At 36.0% G+C, this 23,839-nt stretch overlaps 1 protein-coding gene across 2 annotated transcripts in view; it reads left to right on the forward strand.

Annotated features, from left to right (window-relative positions):
• The window catches only part of LOC149554559 (Nucleic acid-binding, OB-fold-like protein), a 159,987-nt gene that overhangs the window by 46,719 nt on the left and 89,429 nt on the right, over window positions 1–23,839 (forward strand). The window contains exon 2 of one of the 2 annotated variants that reach the window (XM_089828603.1): window positions 15,017–15,091. The exons of the other annotated variant lie outside the window; for it this stretch is intronic. Within the exon in view, the coding sequence (XP_089684729.1) occupies window positions 15,017–15,091 (75 nt within the window). The remainder of the gene's footprint in view (window positions 1–15,016; window positions 15,092–23,839) is intronic. 2 annotated transcript variants of the gene reach the window in all.

A 23,839-nucleotide genomic window follows, 5' to 3' on the forward strand; every position in this document is an offset into this window, starting at 1 on the left:
CTTTCTAAGATGAGGTTACCTTGTGCTTTTCTAACGGAACTTGTGATGAAAGTGGATCAGAAGTGTACCCTGAGAAGCAGCCCTTTAGTTCTGCAAACCTGTTTGGGAAGGAAGGTTTCAGAAGAAATAAGGAGCAAGAAAATGATGATTTAGCTGAAAAATTACAACCCCAACAATTGTCAAAGAACTTGGAGAGCATTTCTTCTTTTAAAGAAGATACTGCAAAGAGACTCCTATTTACCATCCAGCAAGAAATGGTTCAGCTTCCTGAGAATCAAGAATCAACAAGAAAGAATGGGATAAGTGATGGAATTTTTCCTGCTCACACTCTTTCACCTAAATCCGGAAGTGCTGAAAACTATCCTTCTTGCAAATTTAGAAATGAATACTTCCAGACTCGTGATATCAAAATGTGAAGTCCTTCATTTTGCTTGGGATGAGGAATAATGTGGTTCTTTACATCAGCAAGCAGTAAAATTTATTCCCTTTCATGAGATTTCCTGTGCTGAATGTGAAAATATGTTGTGACTTAATAAGATTTCATTGGATTCTACAAATTTGGAAGGAGAGGAAAAATCTGAGATTGTCATGTCCCCTTTTCAAATAATTAAAAATAATAATCTTTGCTAAGGCAGGCAAGCTCAAAAATGTGAGGTTTCGGCAAAAGGGGCTAATCTTTGGAAACCAATGGACTAATAAATAAAAATTATTATTAAAATATGTTTTATTAACCCCTCTTGGACGTGAGTTAGGGTTATGCCCTCTTTTAAGAGATTTGGAGGCATTTTGGGCTTATTTTAGAACTTGATTTTGGCTTATTGCTTTGTTGTTATTCAGAGGCTGCCAAACCTGTGGAGAAAGAGACCCAAGGACGGGAGTTTGCAGGTTTTCAGGAAGGCTAAGGACGAGAGTTTAAAGCCATTTCATGTGCAAGCTCATGCAGAGTTTGCCCTTGTGCTGAACAGTGCAAATTTGTGGATTTTCGGGTGTTTTTTTTTTATAAGAGTTTGGTTTTTCCGGTTGAGTATTTCATATCAGTTTGGGTTGCTGCTATATTTCAGACTTTTAGATGTTAAAATAGAGCTGAATATATGTATTGGGTCGTGATTAAATTTCTGTGATAGATTATTAGTGTTTTGTAGTGTTTCCGGGCTATTTTGTGTTATTTTCAGGAGCCCGATGAGCATTGTTTTTGCCCTCCATTTGGGAGCTGTTGTGTAAATGTTATACAAATCTGGAAATGTCATTTTGTAGGCTGTTATGCTGCTGAAATTTCTGTAAAAATGTCCACTTTCAGATCTATTAATAATATGTGAAGCTTTTGGCACTATTTCGGGCATATCCGATTTGGGGTTTATTGAGAAATTGGTGGATTTTTTAAATATTGGTTGTTTGATTTTAAAAATCTGATTAGAGGCTTGAAATATCATATAAAATCAGAGGAAGGGACATTTCAGTGGTATCAGAGCTATGATCTTGCCAGCCTGAGGGTTTGTAGAAGTTTGCATTCAACCAAGTGAAAGAGAAAAGAGATATTTGCAGCGAGAAAAGAATAAAGAATTTTTGATCAAACCTCCAGTTAAAAGTAGAAGTACAAAATCTAAGGAAGGAAAAAGTATGGCTGATCAAGATGAGATGGCAAAGAAATTTTTCCAAGACATTCAAAATACTCAGAAGCAAACAGTGGATAGTTTGGCAGAAACTAGAGAGGCTTTGCGGATATTGATAGAAAAACTGCAAGGAGTTGCATCTATTAATGAGAAAGGGAGCACTTCAGAAGAGCCAAGAAATCTGAAACCCACACCCTCTAAATCAACAAAAATTATTTTCTTGCCTGCAGATGAGCCACCAGTACCAAATTCAGCCCTTAATCCCGTGGAAGAGGTTACAGGTAATTTGATTGCATTAAGAGCTACTTACAATGGCTTAGATGATGACTTTCGCAATTCAGTTCCTTTTAGAGAATATGTGGATATGATGAACACTTTGATGCCCAAGAAAGAGTACAGGAGGGAGCATGACATAAGTGGAAGAGAGCTCAAAAATAAAATAAGCAAGTTTACAGCACCTTCTTTTGATGGAACAAATAAAATTTCAGCGAGAGCATGGCTACAAAAATTACAGACCTTCTTCACACTTAACCCCATGAAGGAGAGTGATGATGTTCAATTTGCAAGTCTACACTTGGAAGATGCAGCCTATGATTGGTGGTATCATGGAATGACTACTCAAGGTCATGATCAGGTAACTACATTTGATGATTTTAGTCAAAGAGTGATAGATAGATTTGACCTCAAGGATGATGAAGAGTACTTTAAAAAATTGTCAAAGTTGAAGCAAACCAAATCAGTTAATGAGTATATAGAAGAGTTTCAAAAAGTGGCTGTTATGGTACCTGATATGAGTGAAAAGAGGATTGTTTATCTTTTCCGTGATGGTTTGAAAGATTTTGTTAAGGGTTTGGTTAAGGCTTTCTCAACCTCAACCTTACAGGAAGCTATCAAAAGAAGTTTGCAACTTGAAACTTGCGTGCCTATGAAACCAGTCACTAATCAAAAACCCCCAAATCTTGGGCAACATAAGGGGAATTTTCAGAAAAACAGTTTTCCAACACTACCACCAAAAGATGTGATAAATGTGGCAAAAAAGAAGGTAGATGAAGAGACTAGGACTGAATTACGAAGGAAAAAGCTTTGTTTCACTTGTAGAGAACCATGGGTTCCAGGACACAGATGTTTGGGGAAAGGTCAAGTGCACTATATTGAAGTTGCTTCAGAATCTGATTCAGATGAGCATGAGGAATTTCATGACACTAAGGAGGAGGAACAAGAAGAGAAAGAAAAAGAAATCAGTAAGGATGACACTTTAGCAGCATTATCAGGAGTCCCAAGATACCATCCCTTTCGAATTCGAGGGGTACTAGCAGGGCAAAGGTTGACAGTTCTTCTTGATAGTGGGGCAACTCACAATTTTATTGATGAGAGATTTGTCATGAAAAGAGGGCTTAAAGAAGAAGATTTTGAGGGATTCAATGTTACTGTAGCTGATGGATTCACTATGCCTTGCACACGGGTGGTGAAACAACTCAAGATGACCTTAGGAGATTATGAGTTATGTGATGACTTCTATGTGGTTGGCATTGGGGAGACAGATCTTGTATTGGGTGTTCAATGGTTGCACTCTATTGGAGGCTATTACATGAACCATCAAACTATGGAGTTTAAATTTCATTCCAAAGGGAAAGAAGTCGTATTGAGAGGCTTATCGAATGGAGCACCTAAGGCGGTCTCTGCAAAGAGGATGGAGAGGACTTTTTGAAGAGGACAAGTAGCTTGGGCAGTAGGAGTCATAATCCATCCAACAAGCTCTCCAAAGAATCAAGGTAATTTCCATTTTGAAATTCAAAATATTCTTGATAAGCATAGTATAGTTTTCAATGACTTGCCTCTAGGATTACCACCAGATAGAGGTTTTGAGCATGTTATAGAGTTAGAACAGGGTGTCAAACGAGTTATAACAACCCCATACCGCCATCCAAGAGGTTATAAGGAAGAAATTGAAAAAACTATTAAAGAACTCCTGGACATGGGATTCATAAGGCCTAGCTCTAGTCCATTTGCATCATCTGTGGTACTTGTCAAAAAAAAGGATGGTACAATGAGAATGTGTATAGACTACAAGGCTCTAAACAAGAAGACCATAAAAAATGGGTATCCCATACCACGCATAGATGAACTCCTTGATGAGTTACATGGTGCTGTATACTTCTCAAAAATTGACTTAAGATCAGGGTACCATCAAATCCGAATGAGTGAAGATGTGGAAAAGGCTACTTTTAGATGTCACTATGGGCACTTTGAATTTCTTGTTATGCCATTTGGCCTCACTAATGCACCTGCAACATTCCAATCTTGTATGAATAAGGTATTCAGCCAACATCTTTGAAAATTTGTTTTGGTATTTTTTGATGATATCTTGATTTACAGTAAAACATGGGAAGAGCATCTAAAGCACATAGACACTGTTTTGGGAATCTTGGAGCAGCAATCCTTCTATGCTAAGCTATCTAAATGTGAGTTTGGTTTGACAGAGATCTTATATTTGGGACATATTATAAGTTCTAAAAGAGTACAGGTTGATCAACAAAAAATTCAGGCAATTTTGGATTGGCCTTCACCCACTAATTTTACACAATTGAGAGGTTTCTTCGGGTCGTGTAGCTACTATAGGAGATTTGCCAAGGGATTTTCTCAGCTTGCTGCCCCCTTGACTGATTTGACAAAGAAAGGAGCTTTTGTTTGGATAGAAGAGGCACAAAAAACATTTGATAAACTTAAGGAGGTAATGAGTTCATGCCCTGTGCTTGCAATTCCAGATTTCTCTTTACCTTTTGTTGTTGAATGTGATGCTTCTGGAGAAGGTATAGGGGCTGTCCTAACTCAAAGGGGACATCCAATAGCATTTGAGAGTAGAAAATTAAATCAATCAAAGAAAGGTTACTCCATCTATGAAAAGGAAATGTTGGCAATCATGCATGCATTTCATAAGTTTAGACAATATTTGGTATGTGGGAGATTCATTGTAAAGACAGATTATAATAGCATCAGGTTCTTTTTGAACCAAAGGGATTTGAATGATCGCCAACAAAAATGGGTAAGCAAATTGCAAGCTTATGATTTTGATATTGAATACATGAAAGGAAAGAATAATGTGGTTGCTGATGCTCTCTCAAGAAAGCCCACTTTGTGTTCCTTAACATTTATCTCTGCTGATTGGAAAGTCTCCATAATTTCAGAGTATGCTAAAGATTCCTTTGCCACCAAGATTTTGGATAAGTTAGTGGATGATAACAAGTACAAGGTTGTTGATGAATTGATTTATTACAAGAACAGGATCTTCTTAGTGCCAGGATCAAAAACTAAGGAGAGGATATTGAGGGCCTTTCATGACACACCTTTTGCTGGTCATCAGGGATACTTCAAGACATATAGGCAAATTCGAGAGCGGTTTTCATGGAAGGGTATGAAGGAGGATGTCCTTAAACACATTAAGGAATGTATGGTATGCCAACAAAGCAAAAGTGAGCAAACTTTTCCTGTAGGGTTGTTGCAGCCACTTCCTATTCCTGAACAAAAATGAGAAAGTATTTCCATGGACTTCATCATTGGGTTGCCCAAGGTTCAAGGTAAGAATTGCATATATGTGGTCGTAGATAGACTAACTAAGTATGCACATTTCTTTCTTATCACATCTGATTTCAAGGCATCACAAGTGGCCGAATTGTTCTTCAAGAAAATTTTTAGATTACATGGCTTGCCTAGAAACACTGTCAGTGACCGGGACAGTAGATTCCTCAGCTCTTTTTGGAAGAAGCTCTTTCATTTGGTATGAATTGAACTCACTCCCAGTACTAGCTATCACCCTCAAACAGATGGACAAACAGAGATAGTTAATAAATGGATAGAGGGATATTTGAGGAACTATGTTTCAAATCAACAACATGCTTGGGTGAAATGGTTGCACCTAGGGGAGTATTGTTACAATACATCTCATCACATGTCTATTGGTATGCCTCCTTTTCGTGCTCTTTATGGTTATGATGCCCTTTTCTTTGTTGATCTAGTACTTTCAGATAGCAGAGTACCTGTAGCAAGTGATTTCGTCAAGCAAAGCCAAAACATAATAAGGTCCCTCAAGGATAATCTACAACATGCACAGAACCAACAGAAGTTGTATGCTGATAGGAAAAGGACTGAAAGATCTTTTGAGGTGGGAGATTTGGTATTTGTTAGGCTGCAACTATATAAGCAAAGCACCTTGAAGAGGAGTGGGGTAGAGAAACTCAAGCCAAGGTTCTATGGGCCATATAAGATCATCAAGAAGGTAGGAGAGGTAGCTTATGAATTGGAGCTCCGACCAAACAGAAAAATACATAATATTTTCCATATATCTTGCCTGAAGAAGGTTCTAGGCCAGCAAACCATAGTATCTACAGAATTACCACCTCTTGATGATGAAGGGAAATTAGTTTTGATACCAGAAGAGATTTTGGATACAAGAGAGAAAAGATTGAGAAATAGGAGCACCATAGAGCATTTGGTCAAATGGAAAGGATTACCACTGAAGGATGCAACTTGGGAAGGAGCACATATTCTTGAAAATTCCGACCTTCATTGCTTGAGGACAAGCAATATTTGGGAGGGGAGGACTTGTCATGTCCCCTTTTCAAATAATTAAAAATAATAATCTTTGCTAAGGCAGGCAGGCTCAAAAAGGTGAAGTTTCGGCAAAAGGGGTTAATCTTTGGAAACCAATGGGCTAATAAATAAAAATTATTATTAAAATATGTTTTATTAACCCTTCTTGGACATGAGTTAGGGTTATGCCCTCTTTTAAGGGATTTGGAGGCATTTTGGGCTTATTCCAGAACTTGATTTTCGTTTATTGCTTTGTTGTTATTTAGAGGCTGCCAAACCTATGGAGAAGGAGACCCAAGGACGGGAGTTTGCAGGTTTTCAGGAAGGCTAAGGACGAGAGTTTAAAGCCATTCCATTTGCAAGCTCATGCAAAGTTTGCCCTTGTGCTGAACAGTGCAAATTTGTGGATTTTCGGGTGTGTTTTTTTTGTAAAAGTTTGGTGTTTCCGGTTGAGTATTTCATATCAGTTTGGGTTGCTGCTATATTTCAGACTTTTAGATGTTAAAATAGAGCTGAATATATGTATTGGGTCGTGGTTAAACTTCTGTGATAGATTATTAGTGTTTTGTGGTGTTTTCGAGCTATTTTGTGTTATTTTCGGGAGCCCGATGAGCATTGTTTTTGCCCTCCATTTGGGAGCTGTTGTGTAAATGTTATACAGATCTGGAAATGTCATTTTGTAGGCTGTTATGTTGCTGAAATTTCTGCAAAAATGTCTACTTTCAGATCTATTAATAATATGTGAAGCTGTGAAGTTTTTGGCACTATTTCGGGCATACCCGATTTGGGGTTTATTGAGAAATTGGTGGATCTTTGAAATATTGGTTGTTTGATTTTAAAAATCTGATTAGAGGCTTGAAATATCATATAAAATCAGAGGAAGGGACATTTCAGAGATATATGCAGTACTTTATGATGGCAAGAATGTTGAAGGGTCACAACCTCAATCATCATCAACTTACTTAGGTGGTGATTATTGGAAGGTTCCTCCTGGCAATCAAGCAAGAAGATCCCGAAGGTTAAGATTCAAGTATTAATTTGATTTATGCATTTTTCTTGGATAGAGAGTTTTCAGATTTAGTTGCAGCAAAGCACAATGAAGATTTTCTCGTGAGTGCCGATCTTATGCTGGATGAAGTCAATTTCATTTTTCAGGGTGTTTTAAGTGCTAAAATGCTTTAAAAAATTGGGGTCTTGTGAATGCTAATCATGTGAAAGGCATGACCTTTTTAAGGATGTCCGAGCCTAAACATTTTCAGCCACCGATTGGAGATGGTCTTGAAAATTCCATGCTGGAAGTTCGAGAAAAATCAGAAATCTATGATGAGTTGTGGTTGTTTGGATCCGAATGGGTCTGGTATCAAATTCTTTCATTCAAATGCAGCCCACTATTTAGACAAGGATCATTTTTCTCTCAGCCTGTTAATGGCTTTGTGTAAGTTATGCTTGACCCTAGTTCTCGTGGTGAGATCCTCTCACCTATACATATATGTAAATAAGTTTCAGTCATGCAAGTTTTGGTTGTGCTTAGTTTTAGTTTGCTGGTTTTTGGCTTATTATTAGTTTAGTTATTTTAGCGTGTTGCCCTGCTCTCCATCCTCTCTGCAAGAAGCTCCATTTTGTACAGACTTTGTTTCCTAATGACTAGACATTGGTCCTGTACTAGAGATTTTTGGGTTCTCTGTCCCTCACGACTCATGACCCCAATCAGAGCCAGCTATTGGCTTGCCTTTGGCACCCAACATTTAAACCTTTAGAAATGAGCTCCGCAGATAAAATTCTCCCATATTTTCCTATCTGTCATGATGATTTGTGCTAATAATGTTTCTATGGAGTTATGCTTTATAAAGTGACAGTGTTGCTGAAAGTTATCAACTTTAATGTCAAACCGTGAAGTTCAAAGGTCAAGGTTCAACGTCCTTAGCTCCGAAAGTACAGATCCCATTTAGAATTCAAGTTTCAGAGTTCGAAGACACGACCCATTGGTCCGAAATGCAGATTCAGGCCATGGACTTGTTTCCAATTGGATGGTTCAAAGATACAGTTTTGCAAGTTCAGAAACTTGAGGCTTAGGATTCGGATGGTGGGGTGCGAGTTTGAGTGTTCATATCCACATAATCAAAAGTACAATCCGCTCTATCTCATTTGTGACTACTAGTGCAGAGTGCAAAGACTCAGAAGTTCAAAGATACACAAATTCAAGGAGACATTTGCAGGGACCTTGAAAACATTTGGGTTGTTAGAAAACACTCAAAGAAGAATCATATTCAAATTTCGTTATACCTTGAGCAATACAAAGTGTTCAAAAGCTGCACGCAACCCATTCCCAAGTTATAACTGAGCGTAATTCATGTCAACTACAAGTTATAACACCTGTCAAGCAATCACCAAGGATTCATGAATTTCCAAGACACATTAGTGTCGGATTTTAGAAGGGGCATCAAGTTCTTTGTTGTAGAGACCTTCAAATGAAGAAAGGAAATCAACTGATTCATTGCGGAGGACCCCATGCCATGGAGCCCAATCAAGATTGAAAACATCACAATTGGATGAAGTCCTTAAAAAACACTTGTGGCATTGCAACTTTGAAAGGGTAACTCGAAGTGCAGGTAAAATATGGTATGTTGGGGTAAACTGAGAATCGCAAAATCAAGCTCTATGTTATAATACTTCAAAGAGGATTCACAAATAGAATGTCTATTGTGGTGGCATAAAATGTTAAAAAAAGAGTATGAAATGTTGTAAAGATGGGAGACTTGACACCGTATTCCACACATGAGAAGAGATCACGCGTTTCATTAAGCAAATACCAAATCCATTTTGTCAACTAGATCGCATAACTTCGATCTGCACGCGATTGGATTCATAATCATCAAGGTTCATGATCGACTCCCAAAGATGACCCTATATGGCTGTCGGTGATGGAATCGAGTAAAATAAAACGTGGCTCTGTTGTAATGATCCCATCTTTTAGCTCTCACGTTCTCCAAAGTCTAAGTGGAGGATAAGAAGAAATTAAATTAATTTCTTATAAAGTCATTCAATTTAAAGGTGACTTTGTATTTAATTAATTTAATTATTAATTACAAGGGAGTAGCTTCTAGGGTATGTATTAATTATTGGAAAGACGGAAGCCTCTCGTCATTTAATTAATTATTGCTAGGGAGGGATTTCTAGAGAATGCATTAATTATTGGAAGGAGGAAGCTTCTAGCACTTGCAATTAATTAATGTTTTAGTTCTTTCTAGAAGAGTGAAGGAATAGGATAAATAGGGGTGAGAGTCTCATTGTTTAGCATCGGATTATTGTATCGGATGATTATGACTTGCATTTGATAACAGCTTGGATGTGTGAATTCATATCTTTTTTGGCAATAGGGGACGTTCATTCTCTGTTGTAACATTCTAGACGTCATTCCCTTAGGGTTTGGCCTTTGGAATACGTCTTTTTGTACTTGATTGCAGCATTTTTAGAATTAATATAATTTCAGCAGTTGGTTCAGCTTTTGGGCATTCCTGGGTGTCCATTTCATCTGTTACTGGCCCCCTTAAGATCATGATTGTGATGTGTTGAAAAGCGCGGTCCCGTTGTTCTTAAGTGTTGAAATGCACGATGGGTGCCTTCCCCGACTACCAAAGGCTTGACCAATCAAGCATATAAGTCTCTGTTTTGATGCTATAAATATAAGGTAATCAAGGCATCAAAAGAATATTGCTCTGTTTGGGATAATGACTGAGTCACATCCATAGTGAATGTGTGAAAGCTGCAGATGAAGAGTTGAGAGCTCCGAAGGCTATGCACGTCCAATTGGAAAGACACGAGCCATTGCCTATACCAAGGATAATTGTAAATTGTTTGACAGAATGTTGGTATGCACATAGCACTCGAGAGCCAAAGTTGAGGAGATTCGATCAATTCCAGGATAGACAACCACGCTTTATGATTCTCGGTTGCTATTGGCAGTGGCTTCAAAGTTGAAGAAACTTACAAGCAACAACAAAGTTGATACACCAAAAGAGAATAGAGTCTCAATCACCATGGTAAGGAGATTAATATTTATGCACTACCAAGGCGCAAAGCCATCACGAGGAATTGTGTGCTCTCATAGCACCAATTGAGAAGTATACAATCGGATATAACGAGTCTGCAGTGCAAAGTGTGCGGCTTGTCAATAATGGTGAAGCATAAAACCTGTCCCCTTGTGGAGTAACGATCCTGACTATAAGGAAAAATGAACTAGAAATATGGGTTGGGAGCCTAATAAAAATGCTAGTGAGCATAGGCAGCTTGGTGAATTGTTTAGCAGAATATCTACATTGACAATTGCCCACGCCACGCTAGTTTTACACATTATTAGTTAGATTGTTTGTCTCCAAAATGCGATGGTTTACATTTTCCGTGCATATTGATTACTGTGTGTGATTTAGAGTCCCTTCAAATGTAGCCATTTGTAATCTATAGAAATGTTGAATTGGACACATAGAATTGTGTGGCCCATGTCAACCATGAAGGACAACATGAACATATTTGCATATCACAAGTGTCCTCCGAATATAAAGAATTATGGGCAACAAAATGCAAATAGATATTCATATAAGATCCCATTGCACCAAGGGATAAATATGAATAAAGTCAAATAATTAAGAGAAACCACTTGTCATAATAAGATAAGGATCATCAAATTATGTTCTATCTTCGAATGTAATTCGAAAAGGCGAAATCAAAGCCCAAAAGAATAAACTCATGGAAATGAATGGAAAGGAAAAAGGATTTAGATATGTAACGACTTCAAGACTTGGTTACGAGAATAAGAAAGCATGAGGAAATGATTATGTCGGGGGAAGCTAAGAAGGGTGTTATTCTTTTTTGTAGGGTCTTTAGGCTACGACAGGGAGGAGATCATTTTTCCATGTATTGATTATTGCAGGGAATAAGAGAGGAATTTTATATACTTTGTTGAATAGCTTGGATATCTTGATAGGATTACAGGGACAAATAATCTTGTGGTTATTCTTCTTATATATTTGAAGTAAAGAAAAGGTTATTCATTCCAGATCTTGTGGTCTGATTGTTTATCTTTCTGATTGAAATCAACCTTATGGTTATTTCTTCATATTTTGAATATAGTTTTTTATTCATGTCAAGTTAATGAACTTATTAGTTTGTGTATTCATGTTTTGTGGATCGAGGTGTTTAAACCCCTTCGATTTTTCTGCAATAGGGATGATTTAGTGAATGATCATGTGGTAATTTGTTAGTTTCCCCTCAATTATTCACACCTGCAAACACATTTATTTCATGTTGTTGAAGTGAATGCTATTGGCCTTCGTGTGTTCAGGCTAAAGACATAATCGACATTAAATTCGTTGAATATCTTCAAGGAGGGAGCTGTACCTCACAATTCAGAGGAGATTTATTAATCGAATGATAACTCATCCAGCTGTTGGTAGCATTTGTTCTTCTTCTTGGGCGAATTGAGTCAGTTATTTTAGTCATTTTTCAAAGGACAAATCTGTTTGTAAACTTAGTTATGTATAGAGAATAGGAAAGAACATTAGGCACACCTTGGGATCTTAGCCGAAAAGAAGGGGAGTTGCATAGTCCAAAAGAGAAGGGATTGGTCAAAGTCATAATTTCTAGAAGGCAAAGACTGTGTAAAGTTTTTTCTAATGATGTTACTTCAAGTTCACCTACTCTACCGTTTGATAGGTTTGTAGCAAATGAAAGTAATGATAACATAAGCTCTCATGGGTTTCTGTGTTGGGAATTGAGTGCTCCCTTTTTGACTGCTAAAAGACGAGAAATATTTTAAGAGCACATTGCAAACGGGAAGGAAGAAAGAACCAGATTCTATGAAGAAGGATAGTAATGAGTATTTTTTGAGATAATTATGCTCTTGTTCTTTTCTTTTATACCTAGGGACGATTTTGTTGGAAAAGAAGAACGGTGCATTATGAATGTTGAGGCATTTGTGCATGTAATGGTACCATTTGGGATTACAAAGCAAAGTTGAGATAAGAGGGTTCTCCTAGTGAGAGGGAGCGGACTAAGAGAAGATTTGTTCAAACCTCAAGATGGTCACATAACTTTATTATTTGCTTGATCTTATGACAATAGGTCCAAGGTGGTCTTGGATCTAGCATCTTCAAATAATAAGAGACTCTTGGAGAAATATATCTTCCATGATCAAGATCATGTGAGCAAAGTACAATTCCATAACATAATGAGTAACTAGAGGATCCACTTCAATTGTCATCAGAGGATCTAGTTTTAGAGGGAAATTGACCATGTTGAGATAATTTCTCTAGTGATCAGTTAGAGGACTAAGATTCATAGGATGAAGTTCTATGTTGAAGAATGAAGATATAACTTGTTGTCGCGGGGAAGAATTAACATTCAAAGAGAGTCTGAAAATCCATCACAAGCAACCTTGTACGAGGAGGTCAAAAGGTTGATATCTGATTTAGAGGGACTTTGACTTTTTTCATTAGAAGTAATCCTAGACAAGGAGGTCAAAAGGTTAGCGATTGCTTCATGAGTTCTTCTTCATGAAGGAGAAAATCATGGTGCAATCACTCATAATGCATTCTTTTTCTATAAGAGAGAAGCTTGAGGTGAAAGTCCTTATTCCACCCTCTGATATGGTTCATGGTGGATGTCATGTGTGTGACGCTAGGACAATACCATGTGAGAGAATCTGTGGTAACTTTTTATAAAATTTTGATGTCATATGTGTGACTCTATGACTTATGGGCCCCCCTATGTACATTATTGAAAGGTGACGATTTTTCAAATAATGAATACTTGTATCTCACTTGTAAGGTGACGACTTTACAATGATTAAGTTCACTATCATGATGAATATCGTGTGACTTGATATTCGTGGACATACCATGATAATTAGTATCTCTTGGACATGTTGATAGATATCATGTGACTTGATATCAATTGAAGGTCACTGTGTTCCTTTATGAGATAATCATGGTGGATATTATGCGATGTAATATCCATGGATATGCGATATCTTCCCTAGCTAATAGGGAGTGTTGAAGTTAGTAGCTTCAGTCAGATACTTCGAATATGAGATCTATAAGACTGTTGTAAATATGTGCATATCAATATAAATTGTGTATACACACACACACACACACACAAATAATGATGTTTGAGTTTATATTTCCACCAACCTTATTGATCACATAATCATTCTGATAAATTCAATCATATAAATACCAATCTGCAGTATTTGGACATAGATTTATGCTATTGTTTGTATAACAGTCTACAAATTGTTTTGATAACATTCTGCCTTATTGTTTGAGTTCGATCCTTATTGTTGGCTGAGGATTCTCGTTGTATATGTTGCATATGATCTTAATGTTATTCATAACATATTGTTAGTTATGTTACGTGGAACATATTATGATTTGTTTATGAATTAAACATATTATAGAGAGACACGACAATGAATGGTCATGTCTTCACTTTGGTGGAGACATGGCCATTCGGCAGTGCCCCTTCTAACATTATATACATACTCAAACATATTCAATGGCTGATCATTGAAATTGATAGATGTTCAGACCACATTGAAGTTTGACGGTGATTTACAAATCAAGTCTTTATCATAAATACTTTTGCAGCGTATTAAACCTTTGATATTAATTAAAAGCCACCATCAGTGGAGACAGAATTATGCAAAAAAAAAACTTAAGTTAGTAACAATTGTTTTCAGAAAAGAAGAACATTTATCATATAAATCTGATAGAAATATAATCAACAATAGCATCAACTAAGCTAAACTCCTTGGACAGATGAAAGACAATTATTTTTTTCAATCGCCCTGCAACTTATATATATATGTTATTTTAGTTTTGAATGAATCAATGAAACCAGCAGTCCAAGAGACAAAATATTTGAAACTCGAACAATTTTCAAATTCGTTTTGATGTTGACTTTCCTGTTGTGAATCTCAATTAAGAAGCCAGCAGTCTTGAAAGCCTTGTCTTTTCAAATAGTTCATTCAGGCTACTAATCTCCAAATCATTTCTATGCTGAGTATGGATATCTTCAAAAGTAGCGGATTCCATGATAAATTATCATTTTGTTTCAACCACCCCTCTGTTGCAGAAAAGGCAGGTTTTATCTTTCCACTGTTCTTTAGGGACCATCCATGTGCCTGTGTCACACCTAAGCTGGTGTGAACTTTTTCTCATCTGTGCAACTAAAAGTCTAGCCTTTCCTTTGATTGCAACTCTTAGATAATATTTTCACCATGTTCCCAAGTGGGGTTGAACTCTCCGATGTAATGAATTTTTTGATCAATCTGTTTTGACCACATGACAGTCCTTAATATTGCTAATATGTATTTTTAATCTCTTCATTAGTGTTGGGGGAATTGTATAACATAATGTCCCATTCACTCATCAACATGCTGTTTGTTTCATCCAAGACTTCTTTCTTCTCTGTTTTGTTTTTGATTGTGCAAATTATGCATGTCATGAAAAAGAAGAAACATTGTTATCATTTTTCTTTCAAAATTGATTTCGTTTTTCATGATTGAATTACATGTAACTGTGGATATGAGCAGACTTGTCATTGAAGAAGTGAAAGAGAAAGAAAGAAACTGTTTCTCATCCTCTTGGGAAATTTTAATTTATTTTGCCTTCAAGTTCCTCAAGCATATGCATATGTGAGTTTTCTGTGTTCACGGCGGTCCGCTTTATAAGTAACGAAGGAGGAATGCCATTTTGAAATCTTTCTGCAAACCCTAATTATTTTTGTGTGTTTGCAATGCATGTATCTGTGCATTTGCACAGAGACCTACTGTTGAAGTAGTGAAAGAGAAGGAGCATGGGCCTGTGCCTGAACCAGGAGCCATTATTACTGCCAGAGTATGGTCCCTAACTGCCTCATATTTGATTTTCCTAGAAAGTGAATTTTAACTGTACTTGATGTTTTTGGTGCCTGTTAGCTTATGGGCTACCTTTATTGTGGCTTGGAAAAGTTAAAAAGCATTCATAGTTTTTTAAACATGAATCACAGTTAAATATACCTACTAATTGCTGCAGAGCTTTATGTCTGTTGGAGTTATGGTTGAAGGGATTTTAACCTGGGTCTCTCTATTATAAGTGTTGCCCAGAACCCTTATAGCACAGTGCAAAAGAATGTGGAAGGTCCAAAATGCTATGTTCTAGCAAAAATATTTCAGGGAAAAGACTTGGTAATAACATTTAGAAATTTGCATGGAAATATCTCAAATCATGTAATATTTAACTAACTCACACAATCAGCCTTAGAACAAAAAAGTAGGAAATATATGCTAATTAAAGTAAGACATAAAATATCCTAATCATGTCAATCCACTTTATTCAAAATAATGAGGGTTTAATACATGGGTTCCAAGAAAAGGGAAAAAAAATGTTGTTTTGATCTTTGTTGGTTTCCCGGGATTGCTGCAAATTTAATAACACTACCTGATGTATTGGTATGTGTTATCCAACTGCAATCTCCCCTTATATACATTAGAGAGTGAGAGAATAGACATGTCTATCCATTTTCATAATTAAACTCCTATATATATATATATATATATACCTCTTAATATAATATTATATATATCTCATATATATACATATCTTGATGTAATTTATCCGAGTAAAGCTACAAAACATCAACACTCCCTCTTAGCTAGGGAGGATAAACATATGACCATGTATTACCTCAATGTAATTAAAAAATATCTTTGATTAGAAGATATTCAACATTTTGATATCACATTTGATATCATCAGTATTGGTTTTCTAGAATATCGACATTCGACATTCACCAAATACTCAAAAGGTTTTGATATCACATCTGATATCATGGGTATTGGTATCCTAGAATACATGATATTTAGCAATTACTTAAAAATGTTTTGATATCATGTCTGATATCATGAGTATTGGTGTCCCAGAATATCGACATTCGATATTCACTGAGTACCCAAAAAGTTTCGATATCATGAGTATTGGTCTCCTAGAATACATGATATTCACTAATTACTCAAAAAGTTTTGATATCGCATCTGATATCATGAGTATTGGTCTCCCAGAATATCAATGATATTCACCAAATACTTTGAGTAATGGCCTTCCAGAATGTTGAGATGCAACATATTCACCAAGTACTGTGAGTAATGGCCTTCCAGAACATCAAGTCACATGATATTCACCAAGTACTCTGTGTAATGGCCCTCCAATACATCAATTTGCATAACATTCACCATGTACTTAAAAAATGTTTATAAGGTATGTGTGTACGCATTCTCATAATGCTTCCCATACAAACATCTACCATGTGAAGTATAATCTATCATGATTTGCATAGACATTGTAAGATATCCATCATAATAGAAAATTAAGTAATTATAAGATCATCACCTTTCAATAACTTTTGCAAATACAAGTAATAATCATTTGCAAGTTGTCACTTCCTCATGATGTACACAGGGGGTAGGCCCATTAATCATGCAATCACACACATGATACCAAAAGTTTACATGAAGTTAATATGGTCAAGATCTTCAATATGATTCTACTATAATCAAGATCTTCAATGATCTATTGAAACATATCCTCTATCGGCTCCTTCAAATGGATGTGTTAGAGCCCCTCTGAACGTCAATCTTCTAAGCTCCTTTACCTTTGAAGAAGTGTCAAACTTCCTTTGAGTCTGAAATCAATCTCGCTTTTCCTGCAATAACATTCTCAGAAAAGATCAAGGCAAATAGCTCTTATAGTGCATATTGAAATAAAAGAATAAGTGAGACTATAATACTCAATATATTTTTTTTTCAATAAATGTAAATTATTCCGATAGTACTCAATTATTCAATGATCTCCATAATCCTAAAATATTTAATCTATGTTTGAACATATTATTTCCTTGTTTTAATATAAATATAATTCCTTTCACAACAACCCATTAATATTAAACATATCATATTTTCATTGATAAGTAGGAGATTATTTCCACCACAAGTCAAATTGTGATATTGCTATCAGGATTTAACTGTAATATTTTTTCATTGTTTTATTTCTTTCAGTACTAATTTAATTGTAACATACCTCTTTTATAAGGTGTGGGGTTCACATTTCTCACTATCCCCTTACATCGTTATCTTATCTTTTTATTAAATCATAAACATTTAATGTACCTTACCTTCCTTTACCTTATTCAGTGGTCAAAATGGATCCACGCCTGTGAAATAGTCTTGCCTTTCTCTTAAAATTATTGAGGCACTATATTCCACGTCTCCTTTTGTGTTTTATTAAACTTGCTTCTAAAAAATTCTTTCACTCTTTATTATTTTCACCTTCAGTGTCTATCTTCCTTCTCTGCATTAGTCAACCAATCTATTTCCTTATCATCTACTGTAATTCCTATTCCCTATTATGTAAAATCCCCTCTTTAAATCTTTCTTTAATCAACACTCTTTAAATCTTTCTTTAATCAACACATCAATGGGAGATGCCGCCTTCATCCTTAATCATCATTGGTGGTTGCTGAATGTCAGATGCCAGCCTTGTGACAGACTAGAACAACCACAATGTTTCTTGCCATTGAAAAAAATAAAGAGAAGACATGGTTACATGGTGACTTAAGTGTCGAGAGAAAGAATTTCCACGGCTGAAAATACTCATTGCCACTAACACATTCCAAAGATACCGAAAACAATGCTACAGGATTTCATTCTGTAACAAATCTCAGCTAGTTCTGATTAATGAGTTTAAATCTGAGCCTTGAGGTATTATATCAAATAGTTGCCATGAAATTATAGATCTTTAGAATTTATGCAAACAGTACTCAACATCTTGCTGAAATAATAGCTATGGAATGGCATTCGAACTTGACCAAGTGGAATAATACTGAAATTAAATTTAAGGAACTATGCCCATATATTCATGACAGTAGAATTAGGGGTCTCACTAAGAATCAAATGATAGACCCATCCACATTGACAAAGTCTAATAAAAATAATTCAAGGAGAATTATAAATAGTGCACAGACCCGTACAAGGAGAAGGCCGTTTGAAGGAGTTCGGTCTGCTCCACGCACACAACCCAGTGAACCTTTCTGATTCCCGTCCAACCTGTCGCTGGCTGCAATATGGTCTCACCACCCACGCTGAGGAAAGGACCGGCTTCAAAACATGGAGAGAATAGCCCAAACTGCTCCGACTGCGGATTTCGTGGATATTTCTTGAGTTCACCCTGTGTTCTCAGCCCGTGGTTGTTCCTGGTGGACACGTCTACTCATATTTGTCTGGCCATGACCCCGCTCATACACGTCCCAGGGATTTGACAAGAGCTTGCCGCAGATTTTGTGACCTCCCCCTAGTTTAGTATTCGTAGCCCGTGCTAGCAGCCCGCCAATACAATGTTTTGTGGAAAGTATGTAGTCTTCCAGAACCGTTAGCTTCCACTACCTATGGCCTTAAATCTGAGCATTTCTTCTCTGCCGATTTTCCACTGTTCATAATCTGATATACAAAATGTGCCTTATTATTTTCCATTGTAGAAAAAAACCAGAATGTACTTATAGCTCATCTCATCTTGCCAATTTCTGCTTGGTATTGTTAATTTTCCAAGAGGAAGGATTGGGGTGACGTCCAATTCTCCTCAAACAACTCGAGGGATTTCATCCTCAAAGTTTGCCTAGTCACATCAAAGCAACTAGAACTTCAGAATATTTGAGTTCATAAATTCTTGTGTGTTAATCCCAATGCAAGGTCCCTTATTTATAACCTCGAAGTGAGGAAAAAACATTGAAATAAGGGATGTGGGATAAAAACACAATTTCGTCCTAGAGCCACTTAAGTCACTTTATAAAGTAAATGACTTTATAACATAAAGTAACTTTATCCACACACTTTAATATGATAACTGAAGTACTTAAGATTAAATTTCTGATGTGACTGGTAGGCATCCTGATAGTTAATGCTGTTAATCTATCCAGATGTGGAGATAGATTAACCTGGCACCATAACACTAGTGCGGAGAAGGGGACATGACACATTCCTTGCTCGCTGAATACATTAACATTGACTTGCAGACTGAAGATATAATTCTGCTCCATATATTTTCCTCCAACAATAATCGGCATGAACAATACTCAACTTCAGAATTGCCATTGGATTTCTAGTTCGTCTCTACCAAACTCGGACTTGTCAAGTACTGCTCTTCATGTGTTGATTTTTGAAATAATTTCACACCTGTCGTTTAGGGGCTTGAAAGAATATGCAGAACCTGTCGTAAACTATTGTTGGACAATAAAAATGATTGCTTGGTAGTTCCTCCTGCGACATTACACTAAGAACTCTCTCTGAGCCAGCAGAATTCATAGTCACATGGTGTGCCAGTATTTTCTCGGCACCTATCCTCCATCTCAATCAATTTCATCAAGCCAAAAAATTTCAAATTAAAAGCACCCAAAACATTGCTTGAATAGTGAAAGATATATATAATCTTGTCTCCAATATTAAAATATTGACTCCATGCTCGATAATGATATAATAACCATCAATTTCCATACATGAATGGAAACCCAAACAGTCACATATGCATGAGCCATAATGCAGACGACAGTTATGCCAAAGATGACCCTTGAATGTAAGGAGTTCTTCAAAACTTATTATTGAGTCTTCCATAAACAAGTATTTGCATTCCACATGATTGTTGTCTCTGATTTTCTTATATTTGCAGCTTGGCTCTGATACCATGTTGCTTTTCCGGGATCGCTGCAAACGTAATAACACTTGCTGATGTATTGGTATGTGTTTTCCAACTGCACTCTCCCCTTATATTTATAAGAGAGTGAGAGAATAGACATGTCCCTTCATGGGATGTGTTTGTTCATTATCATAATTAAACTCTTATATATATATATATATATATATATATATATATATATATATATATATATATAAAATATCTCTTAATATAATATTATATACATATCTCATATATATACATATCTTGATGTAATTTATCTAACTAAAACTACCAAACATCAACAATCTTCTTATAATTTTTAGTTTAAATTGTGCTTCTTTGTTACAGTCCCTTGGAGATTATTTTAATTTTAGAGGCTTCAAGCTTTTACAATCCATAGTGTTAAGAACATAGATTTTCTAGGAAAATCGTAAGGATTATACAATTGACATTTCAAAAGATACATTGTGGTTTGTCAGCTTTAAAATTGTAATTATTGTTTCACCCAAGATTATGAGTTTTTGGGAATAGGTCGAAAATGTCTTAATCATTTGCGAATGAACATCCAACAAATGAACTTGAGCTTAGTTTCAATTGGTCTGTGAAGTGAAATACAAGATTAGCAATAGGAGTAATTTTTAGAGACGATAATTAGCAACTTCTTTACATTTTTCAGTTCACTTGGGACAGGATGCAAATAAAAAGGCAGAACTAATGGTCGTCTTAAAAGAAACAAAACTTATTTAAGGAAAATTGATGACAAAAACTTAAGGTAGAGGGGAGTTAATACTTATTGTTGATGATTTAATATGTTAACAGAGGGAAAAGGAGTTAACACTTCATTACTAATAAAAACATCAGGTGGAAGGGCATTATATGTGATAATCATTATCTAATATTTTCCATGGAAATTAAAATCATAATCTTTCAAGGCTGTGCCAAGCTGGAGGGCTTTCTTCCACTAAAAAATGCAAAATTTAGCAACAAGGAAAAGAAATACTTGTGCATAGAAAATTGCTTTTATTTGCAGACAGTGATACCTTTTTCAAAACTGAATGATGAATCTAATACAGTAGAATGATAAAAGGTAAAAGAGGGTGATGGATAAACAATTGAAGCTAGTAGATTCAATTATTGTTAACCTTTTAGCGATGGGAATATGATTGGAACTAAAGAATGGCATTGTTTTGGCTAAAACATTGACACTTAAGTTTGACTTTGAAATTGATGACAGATTTTCGTTTTCCATGTTTGATTAGTTAATACAAATAAGGAGATGGAACTTCACCAACAATATTTCCAGGTCTACGGTCTCTTAGTTGACTTCTTTGGACCTGGAACTATGATTACGCAGTTTGTTGCAAGCTTCATACCCACAGGCCTTGTACCAGGTGCGGGTGCTTTTGTGGGTACATGCAGGGTACATGCACCCAGCACGAACCTGGGTGCACCTGCAGGCCTATTTTATAAAAATGGACCCAAAACTTAATGAAAAAGCATTTATTTTTAAAGTTTTTGGTTACCATTTAGAGCAGTGTCAGAAAGAAGGCGTTCAGAAGATGTTATTTACTTGACATGATAAACAGATAGTCTTAATATATCTTGGTGTGGCAAATTTAATAATGCTTAGTCTGGTTCTTTTCAGTTACATATTTGTTATATCTTTTCTATGAAAATAGTTTAACCAGCTGATATTCTGAGGCATAGAGTTCAAAGCTACATCATCAAAAACACCAACGGACTGAAATGTAAAGACCAGTTCTATTTAAGTCATACTGCCCCTTTTATATACTATTACAAAATGGGTATTTGTTATATCTTTCAGTATTTTAATGATTATAGTATCCGATGGAAATGATTTGACACTATCAGTTTAGAAGTTGCAAACTTATTTGTAATTTCTTTATGACCATGTGATAGAGAAACTTCTATAGAAGGAGCCCGATAACTTGAAAAAGAGAGAAGTGTGTGTGGGTTAATAATGTTTTTGGAGAAAAAGAATAATCTCTACATACGTTATGAGAGTGAAATTATCATAAGATTGATATGTGCAATTAATTTCTTAGAAAATTGATACATATACGCTGAACAGAGAATTTATCTTGGATACATAAAGCAACAGCATTAGATTTAGTTTTACAATTCTGTATATTTCTTATTTTTTTGTCTATAATATGCACACACACATGCCTGCACACGCACCCACACGCCTGTGTTATGTACTCACACATGCATGCACACACCCATGTATTGGGTTTGCGTATCCGCACCCGTCCCTGCACCTGAACCGGTTTGAATTGAGTTTTGTCTTCACTTATAGATGGGACATGTCACATAATCTCAAGAACTGCAGCTGAACCCACCAATTTGTAGTAGCTGATGCTTCATTGTTCCAGTACTATTCAGCACACCTACTGCAGAAAATAACAGATTGGACAATATAACCCAAGGGAAAGGGACTGATTACTTTAACTGTAATTTGAAATTTCCAAGCTGTTCCTTCATCTCCTACTCATGTATATCAATGTACGATATCTGTTCACCAAGTAATTGGCTAGATAGTTTAATGTGTTTGAGATATTTGACCTTTTGAATCATTTTATAAAGCTTGCTGAATGTTCATTTAACATCATGCTTCAGTTCTGTATAATTTTCTTTTCTCCTTACACTCTCTGTGTTAAGGCACTTTTAGCTGTTACCCTTTACTTATAAGCTTGTTTTGCTCATAGGACATTACACTATTTTATGGTTTGTTGTTGTCCTGGTGATCCTGGGGCCCTGTATTATTAACACTAGGTACATGCAATGAAAATTTGTTTGTAACATAATTTTTGTTTTCTTCAGTATTAATCTGAAATATATTGAAGCTCTATATGTTCAAATCAGGAATAAACTAGTTGCAGATGTAAAATCCAGAACTATAGACTTGAATAAATGATATCACTCTGAAATGACCTTGTAACTCTGGATGATATACTGATTCCCAGGAATATTACCAAAGATTAAATTTCTGCAGAACACGTTACATATAAATCTCAGCACAGTGTATACACTGATGCAGATGAATAATAAACTGCTCCTAGAGTTACATATACAGATTTAATCATAAACTTTGCTCAGACCAGAAATTATGGAGTAAATTAAATCAGAACTAACAGTGGCATACAAAACTCAAACTAACTGGTCTGCTTAGTGTTTCCAGAGGTTTTTTGACTCCTTATAAATATCTGATTATCGCCCTGCGGGCCAGTTGCCAAACCCAATGCCGTCTTGCTTTCTTTGGTGATGGTGGAACTCAGTATTGTGGTCTTCTTCTCAGGTCTACTGGATGGATAACACTCAGCAATGCTCCTTGCTATCACTTTGCTTGAATTGCAACAATCTCAAAGGTAACCTAATCACCCTTTCTCCTTGCTTTTCTGGTGTCTATCAGACATACAGCAAAGGGAAACAATCCAGCAGCCGGCAGCACAATATCGAAGATGAAGTTTCTGTATCACCTCCTTTGCCTGGAGGTTTTTGTCCTAGAGAGCAGAGCATTTGTTTTAGTGCACCTTGAATTCAAAACTTCAATGCCAGACCTGGCCCAAACAATTATCTAATAATTTATTTTATAAATAAATTTTATTTAAACTTTATTTATTTTGCCACAAATAGGCTGACTAACCGAGCCTTAAATCAGGCTCATCACAGTCCTTCTGTCTTCAAGATTGTTTTCTCTTGAGCAATCCGCACTTGCATGGAAAAAACCAAATATTGGGATCCCATATCAATCTCAAAATGACGCTCTAGCTATTCTGATATAATTGTTGTTAGAAACACCACCCTTTTGCAGTATTGTAGGAATTACTCCATCAATCATGCAAATCTCAATGTTATCATATT

The sequence above is a fragment of the Cupressus sempervirens genome, chromosome 5, assembly GCF_028749045.1.
Source record: "Cupressus sempervirens isolate cs-2001-9-10 chromosome 5, ASM2874904v1, whole genome shotgun sequence".
NCBI lineage: Eukaryota > Viridiplantae > Streptophyta > Pinopsida > Cupressales > Cupressaceae > Cupressus > Cupressus sempervirens.